The 15,529-nt window shown below is 36.0% G+C and overlaps 1 protein-coding gene across 5 annotated transcripts; it reads right to left on the bottom strand.

The window, feature by feature from the left end:
- Nucleotides 1-2,697: 2,697 nt before the first annotated feature.
- On the bottom strand, nucleotides 2,698-13,950 carry LOC124153544. 5 transcript variants are annotated; one of them, XR_006863688.1, is made up of 4 exons: nucleotides 13,176-13,950; nucleotides 11,350-11,569; nucleotides 7,468-7,668; nucleotides 2,698-2,989 (listed from the first exon to the last, which is right to left on the bottom strand). XR_006863688.1 is itself a non-coding variant. In XM_046526772.1 (3 exons), exons 1-2 carry the CDS (start codon nucleotides 13,456-13,458, stop codon nucleotides 11,394-11,396), a joined length of 459 nt encoding a protein of 152 aa, XP_046382728.1. In that variant the 5' UTR covers nucleotides 13,459-13,737; the 3' UTR covers nucleotides 2,698-2,989; nucleotides 11,350-11,393. The 5 variants fall into 5 exon arrangements, 2 of the variants coding, with proteins under 2 accessions (XP_046382728.1, XP_046382727.1); XR_006863686.1 differs by having other exon boundaries at nucleotides 7,468-7,648; nucleotides 13,176-13,933; XR_006863687.1 differs by having other exon boundaries at nucleotides 7,504-7,648; nucleotides 13,176-13,926.
- Between the last annotated feature and the right edge of the window lie 1,579 nt (nucleotides 13,951-15,529).

Genomic DNA, 15,529 nt, shown 5'->3' with positions numbered 1-15,529 from the left:
AAGCTTTCAACTTATTTTTAAACAAAGATAAAATATTTACACGCTCAGGATGTAAACTGCTACGCTTGAGTTTGATAATGAAAATAGGTTTCAATCATCGGATAAAGCATTGAATGAATTTCGATATTCCTCACGTAAGTTTCCCCAGAATTTTTTCTCTTTCTTCTCGCATACTGACTTGTGTTTCACCCACAAATGCTTCTGTTGTGGTGTGGTGGATTTTGCACTTCCCTGCAATAGTTTCACACCACAGTGCACATGCATGGTTCTCTTTATGTCAATAAAAATTTTTCTACACAACGAAAGACATTTTTATCCGTATATTATTAAATGGAATTGCAACTGCGCAATCTGCAACACAATAATGTTTTGAACAGCATCAGCGTCACGTTTGACGAGTTGCGGGAACAGAACAAGACGACTGCTCAACGAGAGGAAGGGGTAGGTAGTAGAAGCAAGTGATGGAGAGATGGAGGGGAAGGAGCGTGATCCCTCCATCTTTCAAGCAACGGCACTACGATGAGGGTTTTAAGGATGACAATGCTGGATCCTACTATTTTGTTACATCATTGCCTTCAAAGCGAAGCCGGGCGACCTATTTCAAGTATACAATTGGCGTTTATGGGCCATATCTTCTTGTTTGACAGTACTGATGCCACGCCTGTTCCTTTGAAAATTGTGCTGTTTGGACAGTGTTGAATATTGGTATTGTCTTGTTATAACTAACAAACTTTGTTTCCATCAATTTGAGCTTAAAAAAAACCTAAATATGTTAGCAATGCGACACAATTGGTCTCATTCTTTGTTGAATCTCGTGCACGTCATCCAATTGCTGAAAACTATCGAGACATCTTCGGGTCTAGTAGGTCACTCACCTAGCATTTGTTCTCCAGAAACAGAGAATTGAAGCAGGTAAGATAAAAGAGGTCAGTAGGTGAGATGGGCTAGGGATGAAACATGCGTCGATTTTTCTCTTGTAACTTGATATTTTCCTTTGAAGATGATGATTTATGGACTGTGTGGTCTCTGAAGCGAAAAAAAAATATCAGAGGCATGGGGTGATGGTGGGCCGAGAGTGTTTTTTTAACCTGCGGCATAGTCATTTTTGTAGTGGTTGTTATCTTATGGCGTTGAGATTCTCCCGATGGTTGTTCAATCTCTTTGTAAGAGTCACACTATGTGCCTTTCATATTTTGCCATAAAATTTTCCGCTGCTGAAATTCCGTTGCACAACCTCTACGAGAGCTATTATACAAAATGGTTCATGAGTAGGACAAGCATCGCATGCAACGGCATATGCAAAGGTAGGATTAGGACTCTTAGCACTCCCTTGTATGGGATGCTGCATTCACTGAAGCATAAATTTAAAATTTCGGATCCAGATTCCATGCCTTCAGCAAATTTGGATCCAAAGTATGTGATGAAGGGCAATATCCGCGGATATTTGGATCTGAAATCTTCCCAATGCTTTGTTTAGAATTGACTGACGTGGTACTCAGTGAAAAGAGGATGAGCGGAGGGGGTGCATTACGACTAGCCATCGTTCAGGGGAGGGTTGATGACTCAGCTGTTCAATAAATATAGTTCAAAACAAAGTTATGCACAAATTTTCCTTTTGAAGAGAAGTGATATTAGTGTAAGACATGGAACTAAATTGAAAATCATTATTTTTTCCAGCAAATAATTATAAAAACTAATAAATTGCTGTCATAATTTCCTTAAAATTTTGGTTTCATTAGCCTTTTCTGTGCAAAAAAGTTACAACTTGAACGACCACAGCTAGTTGTGTCCCCCCCCCTTGTTTTGATTCTGGGTCAGCCCATGCTGCCTTGAAGTATTTAAATGTTATGAATCTTAAATTATTAGGCATTCCCAGCGTGTGGTGTTGTCAACAGTGGCTTTTGGGCGCAACTGCGTCCTAATCGAGCTTTCACGTCATTGTTGGATACATCATTTGAAAATGCCAGAATATTTATTGCGATTAGGGGTACATCAAATCTTCAGCTATGATGAATTACAAAGACCACGAAATGCGTTGTGCATACAATAATGCACAATGCATCAAGGGGTAACCCAGGATCAAAACTGGAGGAGGGCAAGCCGTAGTCATTCAAGTTGTAACACAGAAATGGTTAAAGAAACCAAAATTTCATTATAACAGCGGTTTATTAGTTTTTAAAATTATTTATTGAAGAACTACTTTTCATTTTTTATACCAATATCACTTTTCTTAGATTTAGAGAAACTTTGTAAAAAACTTTAGTTTTGAACTAAATTTATTCGTGCTTATGGGGGGGCAGCTGCCCCCTGATACTCCCCGCTGGGTACGCCCATACCAAGCATCATGGTACACTAACCATTGGAAGCATAGTCAGCGACAGACGAAAGAGGCAAGGAGTCGCTCCAGTAATACGACGGAATAATATGATTGGCCACGGATGCTTCAGTCATGACATACACCACAGTGCAACCGCACTCAATAAGAGACACGGACCATAGCACAAATATTAGGATATTGATAAAGGACTTTCCAGTCAGCCTCCAGATGCACTTGTCACCCACCGTGCATTTAAATGGGCTCACAAAAGTCGCCACTTGCATCGCTGACGGTTAGAGTGATCCGAATTTCATGAATAAATGATTGAAAATTAAGCCTTTTCACCCAAATTCATGTTCTTGATGACATGAACTAATAACTTATGCTTGTAAAAATTTTATTTCCTGAACCAAAATACATTAACTATCGTATAGAGTATAGCTCACCCTCTATCCCAACTTTTAACTTAGTGTCCTATTTTGGTTACAAAAAAGGATATTTTGATGCCAGTGAATGGTAACCCTTTAACAATTCGCTTCAGACAATTTTTCTAGTATTGGTAAATATTTCCAGGATGATTTGTCCCACACGCTGAAATACTCCAAGAATGATCCCTGCTTTGAGGATTTTATCTTCATCCAATAACTGCCGTTGAACTCCCTGACGTCATTTCTAAGAGAGGAAGGGAAGAACATTCTTCATTTTTATCACAATTGCTGAAAAAATCCTATAAATTTAGAAAATTTTATGAAATACTGGCAAACAGCACGAGGCTAAATCCTATACCATCAAATATCTTCCATTATTATAAATATCATTGGGCAAGTTAACTACATCCACGACACCAACGTCAATCCATTTATCCATTCAACCAGCTATATGGAAGTAAATATTTTGGATATCAAAACCTTTAACCATATGAAAGCTTTTATTAGAATATAATGCTTTGAATTATCTTAAAATTATAATTCCGGCGTAACGGCTACGGTTTGGAGCAAAAAATATTCAATATTAGAAGTACAAAGAAGAATATGATTCAGAGTAAATGAATTTGCATCCAAAATGTCCCCAATTCGCATAAAGTACAAGTGCCGTAAGTTGCTCCATAAATCAATGTTGAAAACATTGCATTCAATGAAACGATTAAATTTTGGAAATGCGTCCGTCCACTAGGTTGTAAATATAGAAACAAGTAAGAAAAAATAATTTTCTTGGTGGTCGGAGACAAATAAACCCTTGTCGACGAATAGCAGTCTTATGACTATTGCAGTTGAGATAATCAAGACTACCAATTAGTCACTTTCCCCGCAGCCAAGAAGAGAATAATCTATTCACCATTATCATAAACTTTCCATCTTTGCAAAAAATAGGAAATATAAAATATTGAATTCATTTATGTAACATTTTATATTTCAAATATATGTATTTATTCATACATCTCGTCTATCGCATTGGTGACACATAGTAATCCAATTTCAAAAATAACTCATTTGAATTTCAATAACTATTGGATTTTCCTGAATTTTAATTTTGACTAAAGGGTAGCTAAGAGGAAACTACTTTTGCTGGCACGTCATTCTAAGGATTTCATTTATTTCTCTGATCACTTAGGTTAGGAGGGACAGACAAAGGAGAGAACGACTCAGTCTGGCAAGTATGAAATAAATTAGGCCTACGGCAAAAGATGTTTCTCACAAGATAGTGAATTTATAATTTTGAATTTTTATTTTAACTACCTAAATTTAAATCAATAGCAGGGAAAGATTGATACCCATTCTTCGTCATCATGAGTTAGCAATCCAAAGAGTGCTTTTACGCACCTCTGCACTCAATTCTCCTACTAGTAAGTCTTTCAATACAAGCATTATTCTTCTGCGCCAGTTCAATGAAGCTTCCTAGGCTGTTCTTTCTTTCCACCTGTTTTTCGAAGATTTTTTTTTCAATAGACCATCGTGTCCTATTGTAGAAATGATGAAATAAAGAGTATTTTATGAAATAATTTACTTTTTATGAAATGAAATGCAGTAATGGATTAGATGGGAACCCCATTCAACCTGAAATAACTTGCCGAAATAGCCTGCTCCACCCAAAAGAGTTACAAAAAAATTTTAAAATAAATTGATGATGAGATCTCTCAAGAGATCTCAATTGATGATGAGATATAGCCAAAATTAGCAATAGTGCAATTTAACAAATAACAAAAAGGCTTTTATTTCAGGCTAATATTAAATAATTGATTCGACATGCGCGTAAAGTAACAATCAAGCGGTATATGTGTCAAGTTCTCCTCTAAATTGGAGATGGTCGGAAAATTTATTTGTATCCTGATTTTTCTGTGAAGAGCGACGCTATATCATTAATAGTCCAGGAAAAAAGCTCACAAAAGTGAAAAACCTTGCAATTTTTTCAAACTGAATCGATTTGCACCAAAATGTGGGATTAGACTAATTATACCCCCTACTTCAAAATCTATATTATGCCGAAGGGCGCTTTTTATTTTTTAGGGGTGAAAACTACCCCTAAAAGCTGAAACTTAAAAAATTATTTTTTAAAGCTTATAATTATTTCTTTATGTTTGGACAATAATTTTAAGGTGTTTCAACCCATAATAATCCACCCTTATTGGGGGTTAATGTAAAAAAGAATTTTCAAACTGAATCGATTTGCATGAAAATTTGTGATTATACTAATCATACCTCCTTTAAAAATTTTTTTCAAACCGAATCGATTTGCATAAATATTTGGGATTAGACTAATCATACCTTCAAAATCTATATTATGCCGAAGGGCGCCTTTTATTTTTTAGGGGTGAAAACTACCCCTAAAAGCTAAAACTTAAAAAATTATATTTTAAAGCTAAATACGGGTAAAATTTAGTTTAAATTATTTGTATAATTATTTTTTTTTTGTTTGGATAATAATTTTAAGGCGTTTCAACCCATAATAATCAACCCTTATTGGGGGGTAATGTAAAAAATATATTTACCATTAAAATATAAATTATTTATCACATTGTATCTTCTCAATCACTTTCTTACTCCTTTTATTATGTATTCACTTTTTTCTCTCATGGTTTAAATCACAGCACAGAAAAGATATAACAATAGGATAAACAGCACAAACTTCGTCATGGTAACATAAACAAATAAATGTACATTTATGTAGACATTACATGAAACACAATCAAATGGAGACTGTATGGCTTCCAGTCTTTCCACCACATGCATGCTCACAGGTCACTGTGAGCGAGAGCACACATACTCACATATGTGTATATATATATACATCTTATGGGTATGTGTGTTTATTTTGTAGCAAATTTGAGTGTATCGTTAGCTTCTAACGTAATGTACACTAAGTATATGCTGATTATGAGGAATATTATGCTCTAAATTGTGGATTTCGAATTTTTCAAAAATAAATTTGATTGGTATTTCAAACATAGCTCCTATATTTTTTATGATAGAAAGTTCATTTAAATTGTATTTTGTAGGGTTTTTACTGACTATAAGGTCATGTGAATTAAATTTTATTCGAGTCATTAATTTTGAAAGGGGAGGGATTTAAGGGTTTAAATAAGGTGGAGCTCCCTTGGAAATAGAGGTTTTAATTATCAATATCTCACCAAATATTTATTGTATAGAAAATTAAAACACACCAAAATATTAGAAAATAAAGAAGCCACAGTTTATTACTCTTGAATTTTTTTCATATCTCCAGTTTTTTTTAGTTATTTTGAAAAAAAGAGCATTTTTAACGAAATTGTATAAAATGACTTTTCACTTTTTCCTCCAATTTTTTCAAAATTTAGAATTGTAAATTAAGCAATCTTCTAGGATCAATTAACAATACTTAAATAAAGAGAAATACTGAAGGGCATTGATCAATTTTGTCTAGTGTGGTAGTAAGGAGTTGTTTTCACTGACTTTTTCGTACAAAAAAGTAGGGACTGATCTTATTTTCAATCATAACTCGCTCAAATTTCATGATAAAAAAATATTTTCTCATTATAAGAAAGTTTTTTAAAAACACTTTTAAACAGATTACATAATTTTTCCCCGAAAATTATATTTTTCCCGCTATTTGGTATTGAATCTTTCAAATTTAGCGTATGACAAACAATAGATAACCATCAACAAGTTGTAGCTCGGTCCGAATTGGTCATAAAGGAAATATAAAATAAGATTTTTATTTAATTTTTTACAAGCTACAGTTTCGTAATTAATAATTTCCTAATAAAATGAATACTTTTCAAGTTATTTGCCTATATTCGATTAAAATCGTTGATTTTTTCGTCAAAAAACTGTTACTTTCAATCGCAAATAACTCGAAAAATATTAATTTTACGCAAAAAATGGAAAGAACATTTTATTCTTAGAATTTATTTTTCTGTCGATTCCTGTGGTCAAAATATAATTAAAATTTTCCACCCCCGAGATGGGGTGGAAACCACCCCCAGGGTAAAAGCGCCCGTCGGCATGATATAGATTTTGATTCTTGGTATATTCCCTACTTAATGTGAAAATTTCAAGAAAATCGATTCAGTTTGAAAAAATTGCAAGCCAAAATGCTTCATTTCCTGGACTATAAAGTAATTGGATTTGGAAAGTGAAAATTGAGGAAGATCTACTGGAGGTGGAGGAAGGGAAAAGAGAAATCTTCTTTTCAAAGAAAACAGCTTCATTTCAATCTTGGGGTCGTCTATCAGTGATGTTGAAAGAAATTACGTTTACTAATTTCCCAAAATGTGATTTTTTTTAGCTTATTAAAGAGGGTGAGAAAACTTAATGAACTGCATCATGAGACGGATGATTTAGACAACCATCGTAATGAGAGCGTAGAAGAAGAACGGCTGTAAAGAAGGCCTGGAAAGATATCAGAGATTAAGAGTAAAAGATGATGAGGAAAATAAATATGTACAAACGAACATATAATTGGCTGTTAGAGGTATTGAGTAAAAACTGCCTCATTCCAATCTTGGTGTTTTTTACTGGCGAAGTTGAAATAAATTGGATTTTTTAGCTTTTATCGAAATAGCTTATTTTATACGTAGACACTCAGATTTTAAGTCCTTATATCCTTAAAGAAAATAGGAAAACCAAAGCAAACTGAAAATGACATTTATTTTAAATAGGAAGCAATAATTTTACCAAATTTAGATGTTGATCACGTCAGGAAATACCTACAAACATTCCCGACTTCCACAGTCAGCTGAAATATCCCGCCATTCTGCCCCTTTTCCGTATTGATGTTTTCAATGCACCATGGACCTCACCAAACAAATACGCCAATAGCCTAAGGACGTCTAACACCCAGGTTAGCAGCATTATTCTGAAACACAAACCAAAATCCTGAAATGAACCAATTACTGACTTTGGCCAAATTTCACTCAAAACTTTTCTATTATTCATATTATCATTTAAGCAAATCATCTCATTGTTCCATTAGATTCCAACATGATGTAGATGAATAATATTAACATAACGCATGGGCAACGGTGAAATTTGCACGAAGTGACATGAGTAAAATTTCTCCTGGACAGGGAATAGAGCGTCGGACCTTTGTCTTTCCGGACCCATGCGAAGACCATAACTCTATCCAGGGGCACTATGTCCCAGGTCTATATTGGCGCGGTCGTCGAGCCACCGTGGCGCGAAAGTGCCCGCGCTGTTGGTACCTATGTTTTCTTTTCGGTGAAATACGAAAGTATTTTGGAGGTTTATCTCAAGCACATGATGAAAGTATATATTCAAAGAATTTTTTAGTTTATAAGTAATAATTAACAAAAAAAAATGAGTAGCCAAACCTACAAACTGCCATCGCATTTTGATGAAAAGAATACGTAATGATAGCGCGCCCACTTTCGCGCCAGGATGGCCTGCGACAAGATGGCCGCACCAAAATATCCCATTCCCTGATTAGCCATATGACATTTGCTCTTAGGCTCATGGACCTAACATCTATTACTATAAGCATCTGTACAGTTGCCATGGGAAATCAAGAGCCTGGAAGGCGTAGTGATTTTCAGAGTATCCTGGGAAGCTGAAGAATCGTGGTTCAATTCCCATACCATGGGAATTTTCTCCAGAAAGAAGCGTCATGTTGAGATCTCCTTCACCATTGCGTAGACCATATTTGAGAGTTAAGCATGCGAGAGACACCTCCCTCTCAACATATCTTGTTCGGCGAAGGATTAATAGCGTAAAAAGAATGCTTTTATCTTAAAATTTTCAGGATAAGTGGAGTAAGATACCATTTCCGAATTATAAATACGGGAAAACTTAAAAAAAACATCTACTTTACAAATCCTGAAATATTCAAGATGAAAGCTTAAGTTTCATTCCAGTAATCCATCACCAAAAATCAATCGAGCGGGATATACTAGTCCTCTTGGCAAGTTCGTTACAGCTGGTAAACCCACCGTGATTTCCAAGGAGAATATATCTTTCTTTAACGTTATTATGTCCTTAATGCTCAGCCACCAATTGTTCCAGGATTTCCCCTCCATTACCGTTGAGTTATAGATTAGTAAACCAACCCAAGTATACGTAAAAAATTAATATTTAAAAATACCAATTCGGAAGAATACCATAAGTCTGACACTCTTTCAAATAGGTCCAGTGGATACATCAAATCTACTGCATGGCTCCATTGCTAAGAAGCGGTCCAAGTTTTCTCGTCAGTCGGCTCAGAAAATTTTTATCAAGACCTTTGAACAATGATAAAAAATGTGAAATAAAATTGTCCTTAAACTTTCCACAAAAGTTTTACTATACTGATAAGAGTCCAAAAATAGCACACCATTCCAATTATAACCCACGCTCCGAGCAAAATTTACACAAACCCTCAAATTCCTTGAAAAACAACGGTTGATACTGGAACAACAGAGACTATGAGGGTTCTAGGTGAACCCTCTTAGGGATACAACGCACCGGGGCCGGGAACCAAACCCGTGGCTTATACGCCCGATCACCCGGGGAGGGGCTGGACGGGAAGGTAAAAAGGAAAGAGGTGCCGCCGCGATGACTGGAACAACAATTAGACTGGAATGCGGACAGGTGTGGACATTATACATATCTTCAAACTGTACGAAAAACTTAATGAATAACAACAACATTAGTAAGGTTAATAAAAAAGGAAAAAATCTTGACTATTTAAACTCCATAATTTAATTAGTGCACTCACCATCTTGAAAATTGGGCTGTGTAAATAACGGACCTATACTGCATGTCTGAGTTGCAAAAGATCGATTCTGATTTCCTCGCTCATCAACACCGAAAACTTTTCCTGAGGCCCCGCTCAGCTAAAGAAATGAAATAAATCATTACACATACCTACGCAGTAGACAACATTTGTAGAAGGCCTCAAATTGAGGCTTGCGGTCAGAGTTGCTACCTACTCAGGCAGTGTTGAGCTCAAAGTATTCGCGCAGAAAATATTAAAATACGCGTATGACACCGTACCAGTCCCTGCGACTGACCCGTTTCCTCCCTTATGACAGTTAAGTGGAACAGATGAATAAGCAGAATTAGGTTGAATATAGTCGGTTATCTGATGGAATCGAAGTTGGGAAAGGGTAGTTGCTCATACTCATGATTGACGCATCTATCCCTTTAGACTGGTCGTATTTTGTTTTCATTCGCGTCAATTTACTCGAATTTAACTTAAATAAACATCTTGAAATTTTCATATACATGAAGCAAACCTTTTCCAAAATTTGCCTGTGCCTCAAATTAAAAATTTTAGCATCTGAGGAAATTCTCTGAAAATTTGTAATTAAAATATTTTTTTAATCGCCTAAATCCCATTATTTACACCGTAAAAATTACGAGATGACATCATAAAGTTTAAAACAAAAAATGTTCACGGGGTAAGAAGGACCAAACAGGAAAGCTGAATCTTCGGTTTTAATTGAGGCATTGAGACGCTTTCAACAAAATACAGCGCGAAGAGTCGGTCAGCGCGAAGAGTTGAAATCAAGCTGCATGGTATGAGAAAATCCAACGTATGACAAATGGTGAGGGTCAACTGCTCCAGAAGTAGGATAACAGATGTCAAAGAGAAGGTCAACAGAGTAGTTGCAGGTTGAGAACATACCTACTTCTTCATTTCAGGGGAACCCACTTGAGAGGATCAACTTCGCTAATAGTTCTTCTGAATCGCTCCTCCAAAAATTGAAAACACCGAGCGAGCGTGGAGTGAACAAACAGCCTGTTTTTTTAAACTTCCTCTGGGTACTTGTCCTTCCCTCCCCTACTTCCCCCATCTTTCCCACTTCCTATATCCCCCCCCCCCCCACCCCACCTATTCCTTCTCGTATTTCCTGGGCTGGAAGCCTTTGTTTCCTTTAAATCAAAAGTCATCGATGTTATAGGACCAACATCAACTGGCTGCAACATGGTATTCAAGGAAATTGGGAGGTAGATAGAATTCTAGGGTTCTCAAACCCCCGGATTTTTGCCGAGATACGATCTTATGTTAAATCCTTCCAGTTTAAAACCAATAACAGTACAAAACTTTTATTTAACATAAATACATAGTGGCATTTTTATATCCACAGAGAATGCTTTAAAAGAGTAATACTGACAGAAGAAATAATGGAAATCGTACCTTTTGGAACACTTGTTTTAGAAATAAAAATATGACTTAATTAATGTATTGAAACTTTGTCAATTCCATAAAGTTTTATCAGACGAAACCTCGAACCGATTTCAACTCACCTCTCTAATTCTTAAGAGGGAACGCTTTTATTGGTAAGTGTACTTATGTGAACGAGTATTTCTTCTGGATAATGAAATGGGAGTGTTAAAACCAGTCAAGGTTTAGCCGAATAAAGCTTTTTGGAACTTTAAAAGTTCTAATATATTCATTTAACCATGATTTCGAAGTTTCTCAAAGTAAACCTGCTTCCATTGAAGTTAAACTAGAAATAATTTGAGAATGCGGCAAGCAATTTTTGTGATGCGCTGGATCCGTTGTTCCTATTCTTGTTTACGTGGCTAATTGGATAAGATTTTCCCCAGGAATCTTACCTATCTGAAAAATAGAGCTGGCGGGTGTGCTTAGGAAAAATAAGCTAATTCTTTTCTGCAGCACTTGGTGGAGGTACTGTTATTTGAGCCCAAGGATTTGGTTCCGATTCGTCATAACACATCCCCACTGGGTAGCATGGAGCAACGAAGCACTGGACGATCACTTCAGCACAAAGATGGCCAGGTGGACATTGATTATCCTTGCACGCATCACCAGGCTCTGTTAAAGATAAAAATACTCAGATTACAGGCATGAAACACCAATTGATAGAAAATATATTGAATATTTTCCAGAAAATCATATTAAATATTTTTCCATGAAAAGAAATGTGAAAACACTAATTAATATTTTTTTAATGACTACTCTATATAAAAAGTATTCAACGCTCCAATAGAGAAACCTAAAATTTCAAATCATACGCACTTAAATATGTAGAAGTAATTTTCGACGCTTCATGTTTTTGGGTAAGTTCCTCAGGATTTTATTATCATTAATAATTGAGAAATTTATTCCGTTATGTGCATGTAATCATGTCAAACGAAATACAAAGAATTGTTATCACGAAATCCAAACAATTCAGTTTGGCCAAATTGTAGTACAATGAAAAGAGTGTATAGAGGTGTTGCTTAAAACGTTTGCAAGTGTCTCCGGAGCTCTTCAATTACTTAATTCCGTTTTCATAAATACGTAAAGAGGAAAAGATGTCATTTTACATAACTTAAATAAAAGTGACGGTGATTAATTAGCTTAGGCGGTAGCTAAAATTAGGGCACCACACGGGTGTCTCCTTGTAATATTAATCAGCGATTATTGCAAATCGATTGTTTTCTCGTTTAACTACGACATGAGAATAAAAATTTTAGCCTCTTACAGAGTAGATTGTAAAGATGGAAAAAAGTACGTCTTAAGATTAATTGTTAGACTATTTGGGAAAAATTTCACACCTTGAACTGGCCGCAATTGTGAGGTAGGTTGTGCATCGAAATTAGTCTCTACAATTGAAAATCTTTTAGAAACTTGTCAAATTCAATTATTATATTCATTTAGAGAAAAATAAAAACTGAACCCCGGTGGCCACTATTTGTTGATACAACTATTTTGCTTCAGTTTTTAAACTGGATTTTACCCCCAATGTTAAAAGATAACTTAATTGGAATACTTTTTAAATTATTACTGAAATTTATGATTCAAAGCAATGAATTTTTAATCAGCGTTTCAGCATATTTCAGAAAAGCATTGAACGTACATCAAAGAGACTATTGGGAAGTATTTCATTGGGATTGTTAGCACTATAGATTCACTGTTAGTATGGATCACCTCAAATGCATATCAAAGTAACAGTAAATTACCGCAACCCGTGTAATAATAAAGTTGCCAAAGCACTTGGTGCCACAACCTTGGTCGGCTCATGTCATTACATTTGTGTGGAAAGTTACAATGGGTTCCTAAGAGGGCAAATCGCTCCGTATCAATCGGTCGAATTTTCGCTTTTTTGGTTACGGATCACTCCTTTCAAACTTAACTTATCATCTTGAACTTTTTGGAAGTCATTGAGTACACCTTTATCGACATTTGCAAGTACCTCAAATATATTAAAACCATGTCCGAGAAAAATAGTGGGGTTAAATTTATAGATGAAGACATGTATTGAAAAAGGCATAAGTTATACTCATTGTCAGTGAAAATTTCAAGATAAAGACCTGAGATTTAAACGAGTAATAAACTACGGGAAAGACTAGACAAGCGGAGGTGATGAGACCTCTTAATTTGACTTAAATATAATCGCATCCCGTAAGACGTTCATATATATTTCTAATGGACTCACTGTATTCATATTCTGTGGTTTCCTCAACAGGCTGGGTTTCGTTGAGGTGGATCTCGTCCTGTGATTCCGGGAAAACTAAGGCTGATGAAGGAGTGGATACCTCATTCGGATTTCCTCCAGTTGCGAACTTGTTACCGTCTGTATTTGCGATCACAGTTGACGAGGGAAAGGTTATTTCGTCCTCAGTTCCCCGACCAGCAAGATCAACAGAAGGAAAAGCTTCACTCTGATGTGCCAACAGCCAAGAGTGTGCGACAACGAATACAACTATCACTGTAAACATTTCGAAAAAAGAAACAACGCAGACTTGATGAAACTAGGCAAAAGAGGAGCGAAATGATTCCGCACACACGCGCGCCCACGGTTCGAGAAGTTTTACTTATTCGCAGCGCTGGAGGTTGTATCCTTGACTGCCGGATGTGTTGTCTCGTCCATCGTGAACTTGAGATATTCCACCTCTGCAGCTGGGACCGCAGGAACTGCTGCGTGGTGCCGTATTTAAAAGATCGCTAACAAGATATGCACATGTGAATATTCGGAATTTTTTTCTTTACTTCTTTTATTTCCGACTACATATGTCAAGGAATGATTGATAGATTGTAAGCGCAAGTTCCAATTTCGGTAAAAAAAACAGTGAGATAAAACACTTGAAGAATTTGAATGAATGGATAAGTTGAATTTTCGGTGGACCCGATATCAATCTGGGAAGTACATCTATAGCTACACCCTACTCAGCAAGCCGCCTCAATATAAGCGAGATGCGGAAGTATTGCTACGTCAGCCGTTAGCATGCAAGATAATACCAGGAAACTATAGGTGCGCATTGTGAGAGCTTTGGCTGCCTGAGTTCCAAATAGCATTTATCAAAGAATTTTATGCTCAAGGAAAAAAGGAGTTACGACTCCTATCAGTTCCGTAAAATATTCCTCGTAATTGATTGCTTCTGTTAATATAGTCCGAGACTAAATGGATTTCCTAAGTTTAACTCTGAAGTATACACGTCCTTTATTGCTCAAACAGTGTCAATACGAGCAATTGTCGTCAAAATATCTAGCAGAATTCTTGTAAAATTTGCAATAAGGAAAAGAGATATTTCCATGCATGCAAAGAGATTTTGATATCCAACAACTGAAGAAGGAGGTGGGGCCACCAAAAATTCAACTAAGTGCTGTTGTATTTGCGCTTTTTAACAATTTTTTTCCTAACCTGTGACCCGCGAGTATTCACTATTTTGAGGATAAGTTGTGAAGAGATGTAGGGAAATTATAAGATTTTTATCCGATAATAATTCGTAAAGAATTATGTTATAACTGTATTGGTTGATAACCAGTGACGTCATGGCAAAATTAGTAGTGCCGCCACGCACTTTCCTTAACTTTTTTACTAGTGAAATATTACTCTGTCTGTTTTTTTATTACAAGTTAATTACATTTTATTATAAAAAATTGTTTTGGTTATGAATGCATGCATTAGAAATTTTGGGGCGACAAAATTGATAAAAGTGTTACTTGACTATAATGTCTTTTGCTAACCAGAGGCGGAACGGCATTCCGGCACCATGACATCACTGGTGATGACCATGCATTATTTTCTCCTTTGCCTTTTCTACTACTAAGAAACTAATTATCCACATCCTTTGCTGCACCATCTATTTTGCCTTTTCTACACGAGTTTTGATGTTTATGTCGGTTTTACACCATAAATAGCAATAGAATAACAATGAACTCAAAAACTCCTTATCCCTATTGAAGGCAAATTTGCCTCCATTAAATTTACTATGTATTGCACATTTTTCTCATTCTGTTCGTATCTTATTTCTTTTCGTTCTTCGGATATGTATCTGAAGATTTTATATGTCTATTTCTACCGTGGCTGAAGCCGTCTGTATTGTTTTGCCTCTTCTGTGATGCAAGTACCTTTTCTTTGGAGAAATATGCCAAATATGCCCAAATATATTGATGAAACTTTTAATGGAATACTCGTTCGCAAGATTTACCGTTGAATCTCAATATGTATTGAATATAGCCAGATATTTCGTTTCGTCTTCAGTTTCTCACGTAGATAATGTAAGTTTCTTCGAGGGCAAATGACAGTCAAATTGACGTCAGAGCAAAAGAAAAGTCTACAGGATATTCGATCTCTATTTTTTCTTCTTCTTAACGACTCCTTGGTGTCATTAGTCGGATTAGTGATGATCCCTGAACTCCCAGTCTGATAACGAAGAGATAAGACCGGGTGACTAAAATGCAATTAGGCGAGAAGCATGCCCAGGAAGACGAAGATATGTGGCTGCAAGAGAATCAGTTGTAATGGGACGAGGCACGTGACCATTCCTCGCTAGAAAAACCTGGATC

Source organism: Ischnura elegans, chromosome 2 (assembly GCF_921293095.1).
Source record: "Ischnura elegans chromosome 2, ioIscEleg1.1, whole genome shotgun sequence".
Classification (NCBI taxonomy): Eukaryota; Metazoa; Arthropoda; class Insecta; order Odonata; family Coenagrionidae; genus Ischnura; species Ischnura elegans.
Note: the sequence above shows the minus strand (reverse complement) of the source record. Positions and strands in the feature narration are given on the sequence as shown.

What these genes read in the sequence shown, in the direction of transcription:
- LOC124153544 (XM_046526772.1), bottom strand. Translation starts at nt 13,458, where the DNA reads ATGTTTACAGTGATAGTTGTATTCGTTGTCGCACACTCTTGGCTGTTG. An exon ending in AACCACAGAATATGAATACA is followed by an intron (nt 11,570 to 13,175) that starts GTGAGTCCATTA and finishes TATCTTTAACAG; the next exon opens with AGCCTGGTGATGCGTGCAAG.